The sequence below is a fragment of the Motacilla alba genome, chromosome Z (genome assembly GCF_015832195.1).
Source record: "Motacilla alba alba isolate MOTALB_02 chromosome Z, Motacilla_alba_V1.0_pri, whole genome shotgun sequence".
Taxonomy (NCBI): Eukaryota; Metazoa; Chordata; class Aves; order Passeriformes; family Motacillidae; genus Motacilla; species Motacilla alba.
In genome coordinates, this window is record NC_052046.1 from 43,418,874 (window position 1) to 43,441,772 (window position 22,899).

At 41.7% G+C, this 22,899-nt stretch overlaps 1 protein-coding gene across 3 annotated transcripts; it reads right to left on the reverse strand.

The window, feature by feature from the left end:
* Window positions 1–735: 735 nt before the first annotated feature.
* On the reverse strand, window positions 736–21,948 carry PDE6B (phosphodiesterase 6B). 3 transcript variants are annotated; one of them, XM_038125737.1, is made up of 22 exons: window positions 21,147–21,948; window positions 19,009–19,161; window positions 18,570–18,659; window positions 16,105–16,245; window positions 14,872–14,946; window positions 14,720–14,784; window positions 13,685–13,751; window positions 13,497–13,544; window positions 13,142–13,291; window positions 12,012–12,155; window positions 11,416–11,481; window positions 10,710–10,856; window positions 9,090–9,197; window positions 8,165–8,274; window positions 7,079–7,166; window positions 6,424–6,524; window positions 4,907–5,014; window positions 4,138–4,201; window positions 3,284–3,358; window positions 2,465–2,548; window positions 2,037–2,193; window positions 736–958 (listed from the first exon to the last, which is right to left on the reverse strand). In XM_038125737.1, the coding sequence occupies exons 1-22, from the start codon at window positions 21,555–21,557 to the stop codon at window positions 900–902; spliced, it is 2,511 nt and encodes an 836-aa protein (XP_037981665.1). In that variant the 5' UTR covers window positions 21,558–21,948; the 3' UTR covers window positions 736–899. The 3 variants fall into 3 exon arrangements, with proteins under 3 accessions (XP_037981665.1, XP_037981664.1, XP_037981666.1); XM_038125736.1 differs by having other exon boundaries at window positions 14,872–14,943; window positions 16,099–16,245; XM_038125738.1 differs by having other exon boundaries at window positions 2,027–2,193; window positions 14,872–14,943; window positions 16,099–16,245.
* Between the last annotated feature and the right edge of the window lie 951 nt (window positions 21,949–22,899).

A 22,899-nucleotide genomic window follows, 5' to 3' on the forward strand; every position in this document is an offset into this window, starting at 1 on the left:
CTAAAATGATGCATGAAAGAATGAAGCTCGATTAGTACACACTGTGGATCCTGCTCCTGGAGAAGGCAGCTACTGTGTGTTGCATGAATAGCTCCATGCTTTGGGATAGCAACCTATCCAGATTCTTGAAGTGAATGCAGATGTATTATCTGTCAGAGTGTTTCTTGGATTTAAATGGAATCATAATATTTTAGAGCAGTTCAAAGGTTTACTATGGTCAGTTTTCATGCTTTATCCTTAACCTCAGGTTTCCTTCTGATGTCCTGACAGATACAGACTTAGATATGATAACTTAATCTCTTCTTCATTTTTCCCACTGTGCAGGCTATGTTGCATTTACTGTCAGTTTCATGAGGTTGTATAGAGCAGGACTATCCCCATCAGCTTTGGAATAAGAAGTGTTTCAGTGCAGGAAAAATGCTCTACCATAATCTTACAACCTGATTTATTGGGCCAAATATTATCCTGACTTGTCACATGCCATCTGACATCACGTGCATTAAATGGAGGACAGGAGACAGGATGGAACTGGCTCCCTACCATCAGGAAGAGATGCAATTAAGGCAAACAAGATCTAGCCCTTCCTTGGTTGGTCACAAGCATAATAAATTATCAGAATAGTCCAATCAGAAATGTCTTTGTACACCATGATTTTTTTTGTTTGTTTTTTGGGGTTTTTTTTCTGTTTTTGATTTGTTGGTTGGTTTTGGAGGTTTGGGGGTGGTTTTTTTGGTAGGTTTTTTTTTGTTTGGTTGGTTTTTGGTTGGGTTTTTTTGTTTGTTTGTTTGTTTGGTTTGGTTTGGTTTTGGTTTTGGTTTTGATTTGGTTTAGTTGTTGTTGTTGTTGTTTTTATATGGGTGTTCTCATTTTGTGTGGCATATATTTCAGTGAGAATAGGTCTAAAGTATGCTGCAGGTTTTGGAAGCTGGAGCTGTTCCTCCATTACAGGTTATTTCACCTGTCATATAAAAAGAAACATAGAATTAGATGCACAGTCATAAATTTAATTCTCAGTCATTGCAGGAGTTTTTTAGAACTTTTATCCAATGATCAGCTTAGGTCATACCTACAGAACCCTATATAGAGCTGTCTGCTGTGCGAAGTAATTGTACATGTAAGACTGCTAGGAAAAAGTATTGTAGAGTTAGTGGAAATTTTTCTTGCTTGAATATCGATTACTTATTCAGTAAATAATTCTTCAGAGATTTTCTAGATCATAGTTAAAACAATTATTTTTGCTATTTTAAGTTAACTACTGTGAATCAAACTGAGAGAGCTCTAATAATTTCTAAACTGTGTCATTTGAGCAACGTCCACAGCATGGGCTGTTGGATTTTTGGTCCAGTTTAGAACAAAAGAAGAGTTCAGATACAGTCTCTGTGGAGTGAAGGCACCCAGTCGTAGCAGGTATTTGGGATAGGCTGGGAGAAGCTTCTGCTTCTGCCCTTTCAAGAGTCAAACAAATCCTCAGGCTATCAGAAAAAACTTTCAACCAGCACCCACTACCGCTGATGGTTTTCAGTACTGACCAGGCTGGGCCCACAGAAGAAGAAAACCATGTTCAACCAGAATAAATTGCTACTGGGCACTGCCACTACTGCTTGCTTCTAGGTCGTACCTAATCTAGGCTAGAAATGTGATGAACTATTATTTCTTAAATGTTCTTCTAGGACTTTAGGACCTTGTTTGAACTTTTCTTAGCTTCTGCTTCATGACCTGTGGGGCAGCAGATCAGCCAAAGGGATGTTTACCTGCCGTTTTCCAGGGACAGCACATGACATTCTGCTTTCCCCAGCTGCATGGGAATTCATGCTGAATGTGGTCTCACTAGTTTCTCAGATAACAGTATTTGGGATTTTAAGCTGGTGGCCTTCTTGACAACCTGTCATGGTGTCAGGTTTGAAGGCAAGTTGCCTTCGGCCTTGCCAGTGGAGCCAATCTTACTCTGCTGGGTCAGCAAAGCTTGCTGTAATCTGTGAGAGTGTTCATAAGCACATTTTTGAGTTAGGAATGAAAAGCTAATTACTTTTTCTGACCTCTCTTTGCAGCCATTCTCTCTTCCTCTTTTTTCTTCTCCTCCTCCAGTGCTTTAATTTTTGCATCATACTCATCAGCACGGGTCTTCCACTCATTTCTGTTGTTCAGCAGCCCATCAAGCATAGGTTGAATCTCCTCATGGAAACGGGAAAACTCCTAATCAAAACACACCTCTCAGTGGAATGCAGTGCAGAGGGAACACATACCCCAGGATAGACCCTGCCACCTCACATCCAAAGCTGATGCTTTGCAGAAAGTATCAATGGCAGAAAGAGGCAGCCTGTTGCAATGCCCCAGAAAAGGGCAGATTTTCACTTGTCTACCTGTCCCTCTCCCCAAGAGTGATGCTGCTGCACCAGGACTCAGTCAGCTGGGATTTGAACCCCTGTAGATAAGCGTAGGGTGTGTAAGGGTGCACTTTGCTTACCTTATAGACAAATGTACACACAAAGTCAATGAAACCCACTTGAAGCTTTGGAAGCTCAGCAGCTTTCCTTCGGTCCATCATCGGCTGTGGGAGGACACAAATTCACCGTGATTTATGAGAACACTTAATTGAAAAACACACCTCTATTTTCTCCCCAAAACTGCCTTGGTTTGTCAGCCTGGCAGATACCGGAAACGGTTCATGCTGTGAAGTGCTGAAGAGGTTTTAAATTGTCTAAAACATGACTGAAGAAGAAACAATATTTGTATAAGATCTTGTTGATTACTATATAATTTGTGATGCCACTGTGGGTAGGGGGGATGCGTAAAAGTCTACTTTAAAAATCCCCAAACCGCACAGGTGGAGGACACTTAAAAGAATGACTCCTGCCTCTTTCAATGTCAAATTTATCCATTAAAAAAAAGTAAGAAATGCCCTTCCATTTACTAATAATTGTATGACTCTGTGAAGTCTGTGTTTGCAGTTTTTCTCCTTATTTGAAGCTCTTCTTTCTTCTGTGACTTTCGTATTTAGTTTTTAATTTTTTCTGTAGGGGACCTACACAAAATCTCCAGAGTGAATCAGCCCTTGATGGTTCACAGCCATTGAACCCATCCAACTATATGGACAGCTGGACAAGAGGCACTTGTCACTGTCAGGGATGCTCTTCACTATCTCAGAATATAGTTTTTGAAGGGATTTTGGCAAGCACTGTGATTTCAGGCAGACACAGAGCACTCAGGGTAGCACTGTTTGTAGTAAGTCTCTGCTGAGATTCGCTGTCTGAACTGAACTTCCTGGTTCTTGCATGATACTTACAATGGGCTGTTGCTGAAGGACACTTATTTCCAAATCTCCTTGCTCCCAGAACTCAGCTGCTACCAGTAGAGCTACCTACATTGACACAGAGGGGAAAAAAGAAAAGTTAGCAACAACTTCAGCCCCATATCTTGATGTGCTTCATGTCTCCATTCTGAATCAAATCTCACTTCTTATCTTTCTGTTTCTTCTTGTTCAATCATAGCCTCACTCTTTCTTCTGGGAAGGGCAGCTGTGGCAATAGGATTTCACCTGTCCAGTGACAGCTCAACAGTTGTATTGGACTGCATCTCATTAGGCCACTGCTCATCTATTGAGAAATATTTCCAATGTATTCCCCTCAAGGATTTGCCTACTGGGCACCTTGTGGGTGTCTTTTTTTTTTTTTTTCCTGTTGTCCTCTCTTCATGCTGAACAGGAAGGTAGGCTTTATTTCTTTTACCATCCTTCAAATTTTAATGTTTATTATTTAGCAATTTAGCTCAAGTACAGTTCAAGAATGAACTCCTAAAGGAAATCAAACAACTGAGCAAACTGCAGGTAGGTATTGCTGTAATAAAGACAATGCATATATTACATGTAAAAAAACCTCACTGTGACCTAAAAATCTATGTAACTGGGGAATTTTTGTTTTGTTTTGTTTTGTTTGGGTTTTTTTTTTTGTAAACATGAATTTTTTACAGAACTCACAACTACAATCTGAAAAATTGGTTAATACATCAATACATCAAAACCACAGCTATTCCTTTTGGTAATTTTGGTAGGAGACTTTGATTTAGCTTCTAGGCAGTTTATGAATTGCATTATTTTGAAGTATAAGCTACAGAAATCCATCAGGATTTCAAGCAACTTACCTTACTCTGGACTTCCCAAGGCTTTGTGATCGCTGACAAGTCACAGGCAGTCATCATCATGGCCCTAAAAACAGGAAAGAAATTAATTTATTCCCTATTTTTTCAGGCTCAGGACCCTCATACCCCAGTACTGTATCAGGTATCCCATGGCCCCTTCTGAACGGATAGATGTGTTGCTGTAACAGCCTTGGTTCTGACTGGGACACTCATCAAAGGCTGCCCTCTTGATTAAAATGGAATTGTGATAGGGAACTACTTGCTTCTGGTGCTAAGATGTTTGCTGCTTTAGTGATTGCTGGGCTGAACTCCTTGACTTTGGAGTAACGCCTCTGGCTCCCCCACAGGTGTGTAGCAGTGCAGTCTGCAGTGAGGTGGTGAGAGCACTTCATCACCAGCACAGGGCATCCTGCAAAGTTTCTGTCTGGTCACAGCAGCAGCATCATGCAACTCAGGTTAGTTTCGACTGGGAAGAAGAGCTAAGGGATTGGGTGTGCCTGTTTGTGGCCTATAGGGTGATCTGGAATAAGTGTATAACCAGATGGGATCCTGCATCTCCTTGGGAGTATATGACCAACAGGACACTTATTTGGATGAAGAATTACTTTAAAGTTTGGTTTTTTCCCCGGCCTTTTTTTTCCCCTGCTTCTCCAGAAGATCAAATCTGAGTAGCTAGTAATGTATCACTTGCTGACTTTGCAGCACAAAGCATATCCTGGAGCTCTCACCAGGTGTCCACATCACTAACCTTTCCCCAGAGCCAATTACTCACATGACAACCTCTTTCTTTGTTGTCTCCAGAGACAGATACTCAGTCCAGGCAGTCATGCTGTCATACGTCTTAGACTCATCAACAATCTTTTGAAACATTGTTCGCTTTCTTTGGGGGGTTGAGAGGAAGGGAAAAAAAAAAAAAAAAAAAAGAAAAATCTATGAAAATCTGTGAAACAAGGAAATAAATATGTCAAAAACAGGTGGTTCATCCTGGTATTGGTAACTCTGCCAGAAGGGTTCCCAGTAGTTGCTGTCATGACACTCATGTCCCAACAACATGAAGCACCATCATCTGTTCCCTTAACTATTGTAAATGCCTTTAAAATGAGTATAGTGGTGAGGTATGAGCAGGTCTTTGAAAGTACGAGCTACTGCAAGTTATGTCAGCTGAAAAATGCTTACATCTTTGTTTGCAGTACAAGAAATCTTTTTCCTTAAATGTTAAGCAAACTGCAGAAACCTAGAGCTAGTTGGAGTATCTTTAAAGATACCTGGCTTTATGTACTTAGTCAGCATTGTTAACCTTATTTATATAATCCAAATGTATATAGGGAATTCTGATATATGGTTTATACACAACACACCCTTGTCTGGAGTGGCATGAGATCTGGAGAAACCTGAGGTTTCAATTTAGCAGAGAAAAGAGTTAGGCCATATCACAAAGTGACTTGTATATGTGTTCTATCATCAATAATCCTGTGTCTTAGCACAGCCAAGCCTTTCCTTGCAGTTCATGGACCAAGGAGGGGGCAAGGACCAGTTTGTTCCCAACTGGTGAGGAAGTGGTGGCATATAGATAGATGGTGCCATACAGATATTGCATCTCCAGAGTAAGTTTTCTGGGTATTACAACCTCCCTCAAATGCCTCTTTTTGGACTGTTTAAATTTTGTGTAATTATACTGCAGTGCAAAACACAGAAGCAGTCTCTGGTCTTGACACAGTATTTTGAAAGCACATTTTGAAAGCTCCTTGCTAATTAGGAAGTTATATGTCATTGAGTTTCAGCCTCATGTCCCAGAAAGCAGGTGCTGCTCCAAGATTTTGGGTTTTTTGGCCCTTGTGTGTGGAATAAACTATGAGCTGGACATTCGCCTACAATGAACCACCTGTTACTTGTGTCATTTTGCTCTCACAGAGAAGTTAGTATAGTCCTGGCCAGTCCATTTGCCATTTATGAGTATTTTCAGATCTGAAATGCTAGGTAAATAAAACCAAACCAAACCAAATCTTGACATTTCATCCCACAGGGGATCAAATAACCCTGCCTTGTTGGCAATAGAGGGTTAAAAATTCATGTATATTATTTAATTGAGTAGAAGTTCGAAATTCTTTTGAATTATTTGAGTTCTCCCACTAGGTCTGAGGTGAGTAATAAAGGCAGCCTCCCAGAGCTAGTGTCTGTGAAGAGAACTGCTGCACTGGTGGGGGCTTTCAGAGTAAAGCATTGCATCTGGCCTTTGTGAAGTGCCAGCTGCTTTCTGCCTTTCACACATGGTGTGCGTGACCGACTTACTTGAAGTAGAGTGCCAGGTCTGTTGCTATAATGGCAATTTCCATCAGGTGAATCACATGCTCGTGCTGCCTGCGGTTGAGGTTCTGACATATATTCAGTGACTGAAAAGCAAAGGACAGGACATTGAAAAATCCAAGCTCTATGTCGTTATGCGTTCCTGGCCACCTCCGTTCCCCAAATATGTTCACTTTTTTTCTTTCAATAGTTCAGCTTGTTCCTCTCACACGCAAGGGGCGTGAGCCTGTACACCACATGTAGTGCCGTTTCCCCTTCAATTCACTGAGTAGGAGAAAGTTGTTACACAGTGCCTACCTAAACCCCGTCCCCTGACTCCAATGCAAATTTGCCTGGAATTAAAAGCTAGCTCTGGGAATATTCCAGCCTTGGCCCTATCAGAGGGGCTACAGGAGAGCAACACTGTATTTAACATATTCCTATGGGGATAAAAATGTGGCTTCAGAAGAAACCAAGACATGCATTTAGGAAGCCTATGTGCTTTGGTCCTGGGTGAGCATAGAGTCCTTTGGAAATGAGGCAGCTGCAGTTTCTTGGCATCCAAGACAGAGAAAGGTCTTGTGCTAACAACTCTGTTGTTAATGAAAAACTTCCCTAAAAGAAAATTATTCATGCCCTTATACTGCACTTCATTACCAACCTCCTCAGAGAGCAAGAATTTTCCGAATTCCAGGTGATGTCTCTCTAAAATAGAGGATCCATGAAGTTTAGCTAATGGATTTTGAGATCTATTTGTATAAAGGAAAAATTCAAGACATTAGTGCAGCACTTAAAAATGACAAGAAGTGTCTAATTTTGTATTTCATTTCTGTCACACATATAAGTTCCATTTTTTTAAAAAGGCTTATGAGTAGCACTTTTTAATAAGTGATGACTTCAGTCTAATAAAAGCCTCTTGTGACATTGCTTATAACTCTTTAGACACTGAGAAAAATAGTCTTCCAGCTACAAATTTCACTCCAAATATTGTTTGTGACTGCAGTGTAATTACTCAGCTTAGTAAGTTTGTTTAATTCCTGAATAACGACATATTGATGTCTGATAATAGAACAGAAAAACCTGCAATCCTTGGACACCTTGCTGAAAAGCAAGGCCCTCTTCTATCAAAAACACAAACCAACTTTATTTAATGTTTTTCCAAAGCTCCAGGACATATAAGAAGATATAGGCAGCAAGCATTGCAGAAGAGCTGTGATCTGACTACTTTAAGTGAGCAACAGAGCCTTGACTAGGCAACGAAATGATGCAATTGTTTATCTGTAGCTCATGACTGCCAACTGAGAACAACATTCTCATAGGTGCTTCATTTCTGTAGGTAGTGGGGGCAATGCCAAACATAGTGCTTTCTCCATAGATACAGCAAGAATTCATCATCTTATGTCCAGGATGCTTCTTTGGCATCTTAAGTCTCCTGTACTGCTCAGGATACTGAGTGCCTACAGTGCCTGTTCCACACTGTAATAGTAATGCAGAGTTCTGGTTCAACTGAGGGAGAGATAAAGGTAAGGAGGTAAAGAAAGCCCCAGAGAGCATGGCAAATTGTCCCCACTGGCTGAAGCATAAAACCAAACACTGCAGCAAGCTACAAAGCAAGGTAACTTGTAAAAGAAGGTTGTAACTCTTGTGTGTTAAACAGAGCTGTACTGGAGTTTGGTGTGATCACAGCCTGATTCCACTCCAAGCAGGAGTAACAGAAAACGGTTTGAAGTTGTAAGAAAATGCTTACTTCATTTGGTAGAGGTTGTTGGTTCCCCTGTGATCAATATCATGGCACAGAGCCGCAGTTACCATTGCAAGGGCTTCGAGGTCGGTGTAATAACGCTTCAGTTTGCCAGTCTGGAGGGAGAGAATTTATATTCCATATGTTAACATCTCTGACAGGAAAAGGTACTGAGCGGTGACTGCTCTGTGCTGGGGATGTCCTGGGACAGTCCAGGAGAACAGAAAATATTTGTGAACTGAAACGCAGTATATGGCTGACTTAGGTTAAGTGCAGAATCAGCTGGAAACAAAATATTTCAGACCCAGACAGGTGCATCTGTACTGTTTATGTGTTTGATGCACATGTGCAGGGTTGGCTACCCACTGCTATAGAAGCGTTGGCCCCAGGTTTCACCCAGGTTTTCATAAGCACCCTTCCCAGTCACTGGACACAAAGTACTCTGTGAAAAGGCTCTGTGTCTTTCTGGGCGATGTGGTTGTCAAGCTGAATCACCCAAAAGATTGTCCACACCTGTGCCTGTTCTGGATGGAAATGGAAAGCATGAGTTTTTGTCCATCCTGGCCATCTGACTTCAGTCTGGCTCTTACTGTCAGAATCTACTGGAAGAGTGGAAGTCCTGTAGTCTCTCTCCTCTACTCTACAGAAGGATTTAATCTGGATTCTATTCAACACCGTACACATCTGTGTCTATGAGAATTAAAGCTCTCCATTCATTGCCCAATATTGACCAAAGCTTCCTTCATGAACAATGCAGTGACCGTCACTTCAGGCAAATGGAGATCTCATTTAGCAGGATCTGTGCCAGGAGTGACAAAACTTTTTCCTGCACCAGGGTTCAAAGGGAGCCCTGCATATTTCTCAGGTGTGACAGAAGACCTGCTGTAAATAATGCTGTGCCACAGAATTAACCCGGGTGGTGCTACCTTACCATCAGGAGCGTGAACATGGTCTGTGCAACGTTGAAGCCATGACGCCAGTTGTGGTATGTTATCTTCCGGTAGCCTTTGCTGACAGAGTACACAAACCTTACCAGAACCTGCCAGTGGGGAAGAGAATGTTAGTGTGGGTGAGGAAGCTGCTGCCTGTTCATCTTGCAATAAGGGTCATGTACAGAAGTCATGGATGAGGTTCAAACCAGCTCTGCAGAGGTGGGCCCAGAAAGGGATCAGAAGGTGCATATATCATCAGGCTACCCTGATAATGCTGATAGAGTAAAGCCTAGTAGAGAGCAAAAGTGGACACTGGTTTCTAATATTTCTCTCCATCTCTTTCTTTTTTCTTTCTTCGTTTTTTTTTTTTTTTTCTTTTTTCTTTTTTTAAAATATAAAATCACAGAGATGCCTCTGGGGTAAACAAGAATCAGCACTGCCTGGAGGAAAAGCAATTTCATCTTACTGTTTGTGAATTTATTGATTTTTTTTTCTTTTTATCTAGGTTATCACTTATAAGATTTGTCCTTTTTTCTTGGGATTTTATTAATACTCATGTCTGTCTACAAGAGATACGGACCCATAGATGTAGAGGAGAATGACATTTATATCACCTAAAGAACTCCAATATAGGGCATTAAATAGAAAACTGTTCTTTCCTCTGCAGTCTACTTCTCCATGTGTACTCCCTCTTGTAGCTTTGCAGTTTTCTCATTAAAGAGCCAATTATTTATTGATGAGTATTCATTTCTTAAAATCTCAAATATAAGAATCGCTGCTATTCACACCTCTTCCAGGGGTTAGTTGTTCTGGAGTAGATATATTTAATATTTTTGACTCTGACATTCTAAGTGTAAGAAGCACAGAGGTAATTAATTCCCTTATACTTCCCTCCTGATTGCCATCCTGCCTTTCCAGGGTGAAAACTCTTCACTGCAGTTACTTCCAGATCCCACTAGATGGAAATCGACTTCACATGATGCACAGAGAAATCCCTTCGGGAGCAGCAGAGCTGCTGAAATGCCAGTTTCACAATTCCTACAGGGTTTTGAACTGCCAAAGTCGTGAGTTCGCAAGTCAAGTCTTTGGGGTCCTTGTTCCCACAGGGTCACACCATTCCTGTCGACAGGTTGGTGCCAGCTGCGCCAGATGAAGGCACATCCGTGTTTGCATGGGGATGATAAACAGAGGGGCTTGCCAGAGTGTGTTTCAGCAAATCTTGGCTGAAAGCTGCAGGTTTCATACTCTAGCAAAGGAAAGAGGCAGACAGTGTCGCGCCCGGGAGCTGTTTTTGCGCTGCAGCAGTGAGCGGCATTGGATACAGAACGTGCAAGCAGCATTTCGCAGTGTCCGCCATTCACCCATATAGACCTCATAGCAAACCCACATCTGTGGCAGGCAGTGAGGAGCAGAAGAGAGGAGAAGTTATGCTCCAATCCCACATGAGAGACTGTTCTCTGCAAGGACACACGACCCCCTCCCTGCAAGCCCCCTGAGCCCAGTCCTGTGGCTGCTCTGTGAGCTGTGCTGGCCATGCACGGGGACCTCAGTGCCAGCTGCAGCATGGGCGAGTCTGCTGTACATCCAAGACAGAAGATCCTAGATTTGCCAGCTCATACCTCCTGTGGGATCTGGAACTTTTTCACCACGCCAAGCTCGTAGTACATCTGAATGCCACACTTCACCAGCTCTAGCTCAGTGCAGTCAAAATCAGAGAACCTGAACTCATAGATTTCGAACTTAGTGGGCCCCGGGAGTTCTTCTTTCTGTAAGAGAGGTGGGTTGGTTTATTGCTGTGCTGCTTATGTCATTCCTAAGCTTTGCTGAATAAAAATGTATCAGTCTGACGCTGCTTTTCTTTTGGAATACAGCACATAAATAGACTGAAATGAAGCTTTTCATGATAACCCCATTAGTGGAGGAAGATTGAGGGCAGTTTTGTGCAGGAAATAGTGTTTGTTTCCTGTTAAACATTTGATTTTATACAGTTTGAAGACTCAAAATGAGGGAAGAATTACAGCCCTCCTTAATTACTTTGAAAAACAAGCCAAGGTGGCTGATATGTTTCCAGATGGACTTTGAATCCCTTGAGATAAGGAGGAAGAGAGCAGGGACTCCCCAGGAGCTGTGTGTCAGCACGTGGAAAGCATGTACTGACACATACTAATGATAATTTCAAACTCAGGCAGCAAAGGAGGGCAGGGTATGCTTTGCCTTCACCCTTCGCCAGGTAACAGCATGCCAACACTGGGAAATCTTCCCTACATCTATGCAGGCAGTATTTGCTTGCCAGGGCTGTTCTTTCCAGCAGTGCGTTGTTCTTACCAGAATGCTTGCCAGCTCCTCTTCGTCACACTCACTTGGCTCCTTCCCCAGCTTTTCTCGTGTTGGCTGCAAAAAGCATGGGTGTGTTAAGGAGACAACTGAACCCCCTGGACTTTTCACTGGGCAGCTTTGGGGCAATCTAGGGCAGCTCTCATATGAAAATTGTGCATATTTTTCCTGGTAGTGTTCTCTCCCTCCTTGATTTTGTTTTGTGTTTCCCTCACTTGCAAATGTCCCCTTAGAGCCAGTGTCGCAGCCAGGTCCTCTAACTTCTCATCCTCAGCACAAAGGAGGTTTTGAAGAATAAATCAGTTTCTGTTCTGCTCCTACAGCCCTGCCCTGAGTAGCACCTCCAAGACTGGCTTTGTTGAGGAAGTTAGAAAGAATATAGTGGTGCAGTATGCCGTGGTGGAGGGCAGACCACAGACCCAAAAGAAAGACTCATTTTGCCCCTGTGCAGTTACTAGGGCCTAGGCACTGCCGCCACATCATGGTGGCTGGAAGCATCTCTGTGAAATGAGAGACCTGTGTCTGTGCCGTAAGTCGTGGGCCAGGCCAGTACACTTGGGTGTGATCTCCACATTGCGAGGCATTACCAGAATTTCCTGGATTTCATCCTTGTCACATTTCACGTGGTAGAGCACCATGTCCTGAGCAATGTCCTTACGGTTCTCCAACTTGTTCATCTTATCATATGTGTCTGTGTTGAGTACAGACCAACCCAGGAACTGTGTCAAGGACTTGGTAAGGGGAAGAGAAGGAAACAGAGAAATAGCCATAACATCTGCTCCTCAAAGACACAGAAATATGACACTGTATGATACATTTTTAAAGAAACACAAGCTCGACTTTGTCCAAAATTCTAGCAATGAGCAACCACATCTCTGCTCCCAACCATGACTTGCTCCTCAGCAAAGAAGCTCCCCTGCTGCTGAATCTGCCCAGGCCTTGAGAGCATCGTATCTGTGGAGGCTGAAAGACCCTCTGTCCAGTTCAGAGTACAGAAAATTATTTCTGTGTTTCTGCAGGTGTGTCCACACCTGTGGAAAGGTTTCTGTCACAGTGGTGACAGCAGATCAGGAGCTCTCACATCAAAGGAGAGGAAGGGGGCCTCATCACCTTACACATGTATTTACTCACATCCTGTGCTTGCTTTCAACTCATTTGCTGTCCAGTGGCCAATTCAAACTGATTTTTTTTCGATGGTCTTTTTGTTTGATAAGAAAAATCTATTTCAGGAAATGTACTGATTGATAACAGGCGCCAAGAGCTAATTATTTATATTTCATTGAAACTAGCATAGGAACATTTCTAAGGAGCAGGGTCTTTAATCACAGCCACTGTTGGTGGATTTAATAGCTGGCCTCCCTTTTTATCCTAGCTACATAGATAATTTCTGTGTTATTTTTCCTGGGACTTGCCCAGCCAGTGAGAGCCAGCTGGCAGGTATGTGAATACAGGTCTGAATGGATGTGTTGGCACAGAGTAGATGCTTATGGCTAGGGGTACAATCCACGAAAAAAATCACAAGAACATAGTAGAGTTTCTCATACGAAGCTCCCCCAATATGTCAAACAGTTGCTTTTAGAATGTTCAAGCTCATGTAATACCTCTCTAAGCCATAAAGATACCCACTTAGCTGCATAACACTCAGGATGCTTTCAGGTGTACATGGAAAAATAGTGACCTCTTAACTATATTAATTTCTTCCAGTAAGAAACCATACCTCCATGAGGGTTTCATCCTGTTCATCAAATGGTTTCCCATCTTTTCTGTTATAAAATGTGACAACACCAACAATTTCTTCCCTTTTATTCACTATTGGCATGGAGAGAACGTTTTTGATAGTCCATCCTGATTCATCTAGAGGACCTTCCTTAAAGCAACAGCAAGCAGAAAGAAAGACATCATAAACTTAATATGTTTTATTTATTATGCTCATGTAAATACATGAGCACTCTAATTTTACATTCAGACTATAGGCAAAAGACATATTTGTATGCCTAATATTGACTCTACATTACATTTCTGCAAAAAAAAAAAAGTTGAATCCTTGATAGAATTGGAAGTTTTCACAATACCTGAAAGTTAAACATCTCATCTGCAGCAGCATTCATAATGTTGCAAATCTATGGGATCACACAGAAGAAAAAGTATTACAATATGGGCAATGAGAAGAATGCCAAAACAAAGGAGTGAATTGCTGAGAAAGCAGCATGAGCATTATTCATCTCAGAAAGACTTGAAGAATCCCAGGCTGAGTACTTACAAATCCACTTTCAGCCACATAGGCTGGCAGTCCAGTAACTAGTGCCCAGTGATCCGGGGTAGGATTTCTAACAAAAGAAAAATGTATAAGGGAAATTAAAGGTATATGTTTACTGAAAAAAAAAAATCACATAGCTGAAGTGCATTCAGCTAATTGTATAATCCAGGTTTAGACCTGGACTTCCCAGTCCATAAATGGTTCTGTTACTTTCAAAGGATCCATGTGCACAAGCAAGAATTTTCCATATAGGTTAATACTTTCCCTTCAAGGATTCAAAACAAAACAACAGATAAAATATCGGTTTGCAGAGACCTTATAAAAATTCTTTCCTAGAAGTGAAGGCCATGTCTCAGACCTTCAACACAGAGAAGACAAAAGGAGATTCCTGGCTAAGGATGCCTGCCAGCCTGTACTTTGAACACTGCTGTACCCAAGAAATGCGGAACTTTTTTCCAGCACATACTCTAGTGTAAAGTATTACCAGAAGTGGGGGAAACCTCTCTTATGTCAGATTTGCGTAAGATGCCCAAGGCTCCTCTGAAAATTTCAGTGGCAAGAGAGGGCAGTTCTTAGAAAGAGGGAATCCCAATGCATCAGGATGGGAGAAAAGGCCAGAGGTAGCCTCTAAGATGGGGCCAGTGATAGAAGGAGTGGAGAAAAGCAAGGAAACCTCAGCACAAGAGCATCCTGGATGAGGCTCAGCCACTGACACAGGGAAGGTATGGAAGAGAGTGATGCCTCTACCAGGCAAGGACAGCAGAAAAGTGCAGGCAATCAATGCAGGTCACTTCTCCATCTGAAAAGAATCACTGGTTGCAGTGAATTTTGGAGCCTGACTTCCAAGTCAGGATCTCAATGCCCTTGACGAAATCTTTATCCCACAGAAATGAGAGTTGAAGCACCAAGTTACATTCTGACCTTTGATCCTCTATCAGTCCTTTACATTTCTCCACATGGATATCTTTAAAACATGGGGAACCTTGTTTTTAGCTACACCCTGTGTCAGTACCTAACATTTATGGAGTAGGCACTTACGGGATGACTTTAATGTCTTCTTTTCCATGTAATATATAATCAATGACCTTGTAAAAGACTATTTCCTACAAGTGAAAAAAAGAATGGTGTTAAAATGAGTGGTGAGGCACTCCATCTAGAGAGGAGAGAGTTAAAGAAATCTTGTCACATACCCTGCCATCCGGGGTTCGAGGTCCTGAGTAGGGAGGTACTTCTCCCAACAAGACTGGCCATAGGTCAAAAAACTCCTGGTTTTAAAATAAAAAAGTATGTTTAGAGTAGAAAAGTGCATTCTGTCTCAAGCCTTAATCTAACCATTGCTCTACCATGCTGGTTTTGGTGTTGTGTAAACAAGGCATGAAATAATAAAACTAATTCAATACGAGGCAGCAGAATGATACCCAGATATCCAAATCTGGACGTGCCAGGTGCATTTAAATGGCTGCATTTTACCATATACTGCCTGTACACAGAGTGCTGATTCGTTCAGTGAACAGTGAGCACCGTCTGTACTCAGAGCAAACAGCTATGACAATGCTTTTGTGTTCTTAATTTTCCACAGTGTGACTATTGCCTGACCTACTACTTGCCAGATTGAAGAAATGAAATACTTATTTTGCTCTTTTTTCCTATGCTACATTATAACGTTGATCAAAGTGTCTTTAGCTTACACTAACGATCTTTTAATTTACCTCCTCACAAAACAATATGCTGCAAGAGCTCTGTCAACAAGACAGTCAGCCTGGCCATGGGACAAAGACAGCTCCACTGGCAAGGATGCTGTGTAACCCCCACATAAAGTTTGCCAAGGGTGCAAACCATCAGACCAAATCAGAGGTAACTTTGATTCTGTCAGCTTGTTTTCATGAAGCCAAATTTCATCTAAAAACCTGGATACCATGAGCATGAATGAGTCCTTAGGGAAGGTGGCTGTTTGGTCACATGTCACTTTGTGATATGGCCAAACTCTTTTCTTTGCTAATATTGAAACCTCAGATTTCTCGAGATCTCATGCCACTCCAGGCAAGGGTGTACTGTGTATAAACAGACCCTTGTTTGCTGACGGTTCCACAGGTGTGTCACAATTCTTCTGATACCCACAGACTTTGTGAGGTTTTGTTTGTGCTGCAGACTTTGACCAGGATTGCCAAAGTCAGACACCTCTTCCCCTCCTCTGTCTTCCCAGCCTCCAACAGTCCCATTTCAGCAGTAAGCTCTTCCCCTTTCCTCTGATTTCATTAACCCATTATCTTAATCTTTGCAGAGTAAAATAGCCAAGCAAAGTCACAATAGTGACTGAAGGTTAGCTTGCACTTTTACTGCCTCAGTAAATCTTATCTGCATGCATCACCCCTCAGTGGATAACAGCAATCAGAAAGACGCACAGCACTCATGTGAACACTCACCTTCTGCTTTGTCATGTCCAGGAGACCAACTGAGTATCGGTCACAGTTCAGGTATGCCCTCACCGTATAAAAAGCCTTGTGGAACTGCCTCTCAATGTCCGTCAGTTCCTCAAAAACCTTGTTAGCTGACCACAACAGTACCTTCAGGATAAAACCAAAATGTAAGCACAGCCTTTCTCAGGTGGATGGACTTCCCAAATGTTGGGTTACGGTTCCTGAAAAGTGCAGGAAACCTACACCATTTGTTCACACTGGGAATTACTGGGGAAAAAGAGTCAGGTCATCACAGTGTTATGTAGGAGTCAAATGTTATCAATACAGCACAAAAAAATGTAGTAGTGTCAGGCAAAAAGCTGTCCCCACCTAAATTTTATATCCATTAGTAAAATGTTGCATCTAAAATTAGTTAACACCAAAAGCATTGCAAATTCCAGAGCCTGGTGTTTAAAATATCTGAGTTAACACTTTCCTCAGAGTGTTTGAGCAGCTGTTTCGTGTGTGCATCAGCCTATGATGCTTTTCCCCATCTTCTGGTACATTCTACAGATGTACCTTTAAGAAAGCTGTTGCTATTAAGCTTTTTCATTAGTGAAAGCAGAGGTTACACAAATACTGCTCTGAAATGGTAAGGAAGTCATCTGCACTCTTGTCTAGCTTAGCTAATGCATCTCTTGCTTAGCTTAGTTAATGCATGTGTGCCTGTATCCCAGGTGTATGGCTTTCTGAGCCCAGGACATATGAGGAGCCATGCTTCTGAAGCACTGAAGCTGTAACTTGAAGCAGACTGGACTTGTGCTTTGAACAAGAAATACTGTTACATGGCTACAACTGGAAAAAGTGCATCTCACCTCTTCACTGGGCACCAGTAGATGTTTTTTGAGCAATTCTGAGCTGCACTGGTCTCTGTTTCTAATCCATAAACTGGGACAACTCTGCCTCTTGTATGGAATCTGAGTTGTTCAGTGTCCACATCCTTCGACTAGGATAGTGGTGTTGTCATACCAACCATTAGATAAACATGAGCAGCAGTTTATATTTTTGGCACTTTACAGCATGCAGTAAGTACTGAAAGCCACAAGGCCAGTAAGAAGGACTGAGAGAAACAGCTGAAATATATCTAATGACTGATGTAAAGAAGTTGGTAAAAATTTATTATATGTTCTTCTAATAGGGCTTTTGCACAGTATCAGAGCACAAGCAGACTGACCTGTCTTTGCACAAGCCATTTTACCCACAGTATCACCCAGTCTTTGCTGTTGGAATTTGCAATATAAAAATCCTAAACCACTTTTGAGAATGTAATTTTCTCACTCTGTACTTCAGTACTTTAAATTCTAACACAATGAACTATAATAACTTTCACACCGCCCTAAAGACCTGTATTAGTCAGAGGTTTGACAATTGAGCTATTGACAGAACTAGAGCAGTGTGTCCTGCATCTCCTTCTTGCTTTCCTTCCTTTGTGTGGGCCCTGCTCAGACACCAGTAATATACGAACGCAGGACTCCCGAGTCCAGTCCCAGACAAGAAGCATTAGGCCTTCCACCTTACGGGCCTCCACTTTATCTTCTAGCTCCTTTCTTACCTTGACTAGTCCTACTGCCAAGCTCTCAACAGAAAAAAAACCTTTGCTAGTTCTACTTTAGTTAACTATTCATCATTGCTGGTATTACTGGACCATCATTCATGTTTTTGATAAATGAAAAAATTAGGCAAAGCATAATAAATTAATTAGAAAGTATAAGTGCCATCCCAAAGCCCCAAAATAAACTTTCATTCTGCATCCATTTTGCTATGATAGGCATTTATTCTTCATGGCAACCCCATTGGAGAATAGAGCGTGGCTGCCATGAAGCACAGATGCAATTCCATGTCCTCTTGAGTGACAACTACTGCTTGCTGCAGAAAGTGATTGCAAGGATTCACATCCATCCCAATAAATCTGACAATCCCACTGTAACCCAACTAATGGGAAAGTATGGTGCCAGACTTTCAATCCAGAATATCCTAAACCCCTAATATATGTTCTTTTCTACTGATGGAGGCCAATAAAACATGCATATGACAATTATTTTACTGGCTCTAAGAGGAAATTCAGTAGCACTTTTAATGAGCAGATGGGGGGAAAATACCACATTCTTAAGTGTTGCAGAAAGTCTCTTGATGCTGCTGTCTGAAATGATGAAATGATCCAAGAGTGCTTCACAGCCTCAAGTCAACAAAACACCTAGAGGTCAGTCCTTCTGAAACTGGTGCAACTGCATGAGGTCCTGCAGTTTTACCAATAGCAGAAGAAAGAGTAATGAAGGACTCTGGGAAAGAAGTAGTAGCTGAAAGCAGTTGAGGGCATCTCTTTATTTCTGCTTTTCAGAGACTAATCTCTGAAGAAGATAAAATTCACCCTTAAAATAAGAAGAATGTAATAATTTGATTTTGAGATAGCCAATCTGCATTTTCACTCTTACCTGGCCTCTTCGAGTCTCACAGTTGTGAAGATAACTCAAATGATAAATTTTCAAGTTCAAGGATGCAAAATTCAGATACTTCAGAAAAAGCTGAAAAGGCAAATTTAGAAATTGAATTGAATGCAGTAGCAATTTCATGTGTATGGTAGCAATTTCATGTGTAATTTCCCAACACTGCTTTGCAAGCATCAAGGCAATTTCCCAGGATAAATGCTTTGCTTTGCAATGCCATGACATGAGGCTTATCCCACTGTACCTTCCCTGAAAGATCTGAGATAAACATTCTCATTATAAGCCTCTTCAATGAGAGTGTGAGTGCCCTTAAGGGAAACTCACACCAGTGGAGTTTCACTAAAGCAGGCATCACTAGGGTAAAAGGATTTCTGTTACACTACAAAAGTAAAACTCTTTGACAGGAATTCAGCTACTGACCACTTACTGTTTCATCAGAGCTGGTGAAGTGTGGGCCGTTCAGCTTATTTATAGCCACAATGACAGCAACCAAGTCTTTGCCATTCAAGATGGGTGTTGCTAGGATGTTTTTTGTAGTGTAGTCGGTGAGTTCATCAACAAATGGGCTGAACTGGGCACACTGTTTTAATAGAGAATTTACAAATAAGCAGTTTTAACATCGTGTCTTTAAACCAAATCCAAGCACAGCCCCTTAAAGTAAGCTGCCTAAAGAAAGTTTTGCTTAAAAATTACTGAGGAAAATAAATGAGTTAGCAGAAAATTAGACCATGTACAGATGATAAAGCTAATATCAAGAGCAGAAGGTGTGGCTTTTAACTGCAACATGTGCGCTTAACTTTCTGTGAAGATCTCACAAATCATAAGCTTTAACATGTCAAACTCTCTCAGAACAAGGGGGCTCTCCACTGGTTATTCTCATATCCATGGCATTCTTCATGGTACCTCCTCCATCCTTTCCTCTGACTTCTTGTTAGAACTGCGGAGTGGGTAGAGCCAGGTAGCACTGCATAGCAGCAGGGTATAAACCAGTGCAGTCACTGGCACATTCACACACCTTCATTTTTCTTCTACTTTTACCATGAAACTTGTTGTCACCTTGCAGCATCGACCCCTAGTTTCTCTTAAAAAGTGAAGAAAAGTTCAGGGAAAGCAGATGTCCAATCACTTCACCTGCACAGGGCCTTATTAATACCATCATCACCTGCCATTGGAGAGTGCAGGGATGGTCTTGCTGACCAAAGATATTCTCCCTGCTCAGGTGAATAAATTGCCATCTATAAGTCGTTCTATTTGGGTTAGAAAAAGCCGTACAACTCTAGTCATATTCAGAAGGTTGCACCAGAAAGAATGATCACTCCCTAACGAATCTTCTCCCCATACCTTCCCCATTGTTGGCCTTTTCTGCCAAATGGGCTAGCATTTAGTCTCTGGGTCTTCTTCAAAGGAATTGTATAATGACAATATCTAAAAGCACCAGAATTGGAGCATAGCACTTGGCTCACAGATCTGAAATCCTCCCCTGTATTTGAAAAAATGTCAGAAACCAAAAATCTTTAAAATTTAAGTCACATTCTGATGTTTCCCCCAACACCAACAATATGCCCAGCAAAAAAGAGCCCAGGTTGCAGAACCAAAACAGTGTTCAGTGTGTTCTGTGGAAGACAAGGAAAGATTTGCTGAAGGGTTGAGATATGCCTGCACTGAGCAAGAAATGAATGAATAAACAGATGGTCTCTTTGTAACTAGCAAACAATAGATGTAATCCCAAATGCCATATTTGGGTCACATGGATTTTAGTTTTATACCTATGATTAGAACAAGCAGATTGTTATTCCTGCCATCCAGGTTTACATCATTGAACCAAAAGTATGGGGAATAAATACTGTCATGAAAGCATAAACACAAAACATTAAAATCCCGCCAGTCCCTCCTGATATTGCAGATTGCAATTTTTGCTGGAAGAGTTTTTTTAAGATTTAGTCTAAGATTTAGTCTAAGATTTAGTCTAAGATTTTTTTGGTCTAAGATTTTTTTAGTCTAAGATTTTGCCTAAAATTTAGTCTAAGTCTCTTGCTGCTTCTGATGAAGATTGCCTGTACACAGCTTGCAGTTTATTGCTCTGGGGTTCACTCCCTCTCTTTGATAATGATGCCTCTAAATGCCCTTAGCTAAACCTTCATCACAGCAAACATTTTCAAAGTTCTTTTGTCATGGAAAACCTCTTTGGACTCACTGTAAAGAATTTCTGTCTCTGCCACTTAGTCATAGAATATAAAATTGCATGGAAAATTCCAGTTGCATTCAGTGCAGATCTGACTACTTCACTCTCTGGACTAGAAGTGATTTTTTTTTTTAAGTTAGACAGGCAAGGTGTAGCAGCGCACTGTTTGCAGACATTAAGATCTAGTGTAATCAATGTGCTTAGTTTCACCTCACCCCATAAATTAAACTGGAAGGAAGTTTCAGACTTTCTACTACTGGACTTGTTTCCAGTAGACAGCTACTACACCACACGGGCTTTGACCAAGCACTGTGGTGTGCTGCTGCCTCTTGACCCCTGTGAGCCGCTCTTCTACCCAGGTAATAAATAAATGGCAAGCATACCTCACGGACATCCTTGATGTTCATGGTTTTCTTGGTCTGAGCGACATGGCCCACAATGCCTATGTCCAATGGATAGACAATCTCACAGTCTGGGGCGACCAGGCATTCCTCCAGAGTACTTCCCTCTTGGATGTTGAAGAGCCTTGTTGCCAGTTCAGGAGTGCCATTTCTCTGCCTGTACATGAAGAGACTACAGCGGTCAGCATGAATAAGGGACCTGATTCTTCTCAAGGTCTTGAAAACAACTTTCTCCATGTTGATGCTTTCTTGCATATCTTGGATCAACTCAAAAAGTATATCACTCTCATTGTCATCCCAGGACTCCGTTTTTAGTTTCTTCTCAAAATACTGCTTGGCAAAATCAGGGTTGCCATCAAGAAACTTCTCCACGTCGTCTTCACTGATGCTCATTGTGAATGCCCTGGATCTTGTGGGTAAGTGGTAGTCCGAAGATGTACAAGCAGCACTCTAATTTCTCATGTGTCTCTTAAATTTTTGTAACAGAAGATGCTGCTTCTGGATTAACCAAGTTTGAGGTATCCCTGCAAAGAGAGCTTGTCATCAGGAAGATGTACTCCTTTGTAATGCTGAAGGTGAGTCTGTGGGAGGACAGATCTTCTCAACCAAAGAGATTAGAAGAGCTCTACAAGAGCTTTGGGTCAACTTTCCTCTTAATCTAACTGCAAACAAAAACTGAGTACTCACAATGTCTGAAAACACTCTCCTGTCTCTTGATAAACAGAACACTTACTGAAACAATTCTGTTGAGGCAGCAGCAACAGGGAAGGAGTGCATCTCCTAACATTGAAATAAGCTCTTTAAAGTCTAATTAAATATATACTGCTTGGGCCTAATCCTTGGCTAACAAGGTGACCATCTTATTATTTCTGCTCTCCCAGCTCCTAGCAATAGTAGGAAGTGCAGTCTTCACAAAAGAACTCTGTGGCCAAAATAAAAACAGTGAAGTAACGCTGCTCTTTTAGGACACTCTCTACTATTGCATGGCTCTATATCAGCTCCTGTAAGGGTTGTTCTCTAAGGGAAGTACCAATCCTGAATGCTGTAGTCCAGGATTTGAACTGAATTGGCAAGGTCTATGGTCTTTGCTTCTTGCTAGCAAGAGCCACAATAGGAAACATGCCTCTTCGTGGCATCCATGTAGGAAGGAATCTGGAGAGCTTCTGTTCAGGGTTGCTGAATTGAAGGACTCTGAGGAAATGTGGTAAGCCCTGCAGACAAAATGAAAAAAAAACACCAAACAAAACCCAGGCAATCTGGGAAGGTAGAAATATTTCTGTCATTACTGTCTGTGGAGAAAGGGGGAAAATTATGGCTGTGAGGAACAGGAGTTGTTTCACATCAATGAAGCCACAACACTGCAAATGGCAGGTTTGGGTCAGAGTGATGCTGGGAGGCAAAATGCTACTTCAGAAGAATTAAACAATGCAGAGGAGATTTCATTACTGGAGAACAAGGGTGAATCCCGTCTACTACATTGCTGGAAAATAAGCACCCCTCACCTGCTCAAAGAGTAAGGGTCTAAGGCTGCCTGTGTCTATGATTATTGTCACTTCTCCCAGGAGTGGTTCAATCCAGCCAGGGAGGAATGTGTGTCCACTTGTTGTGGTAATTCTCAGCCAGAATATTAAAATAGAATTATTGCTCAAGAATTCTTGGAGGATGTGATGTGTCCACACTGCCTTCCACAACGATGTTCTAGCAGAGGAACAAGAACCTACTCACATCTGGCATG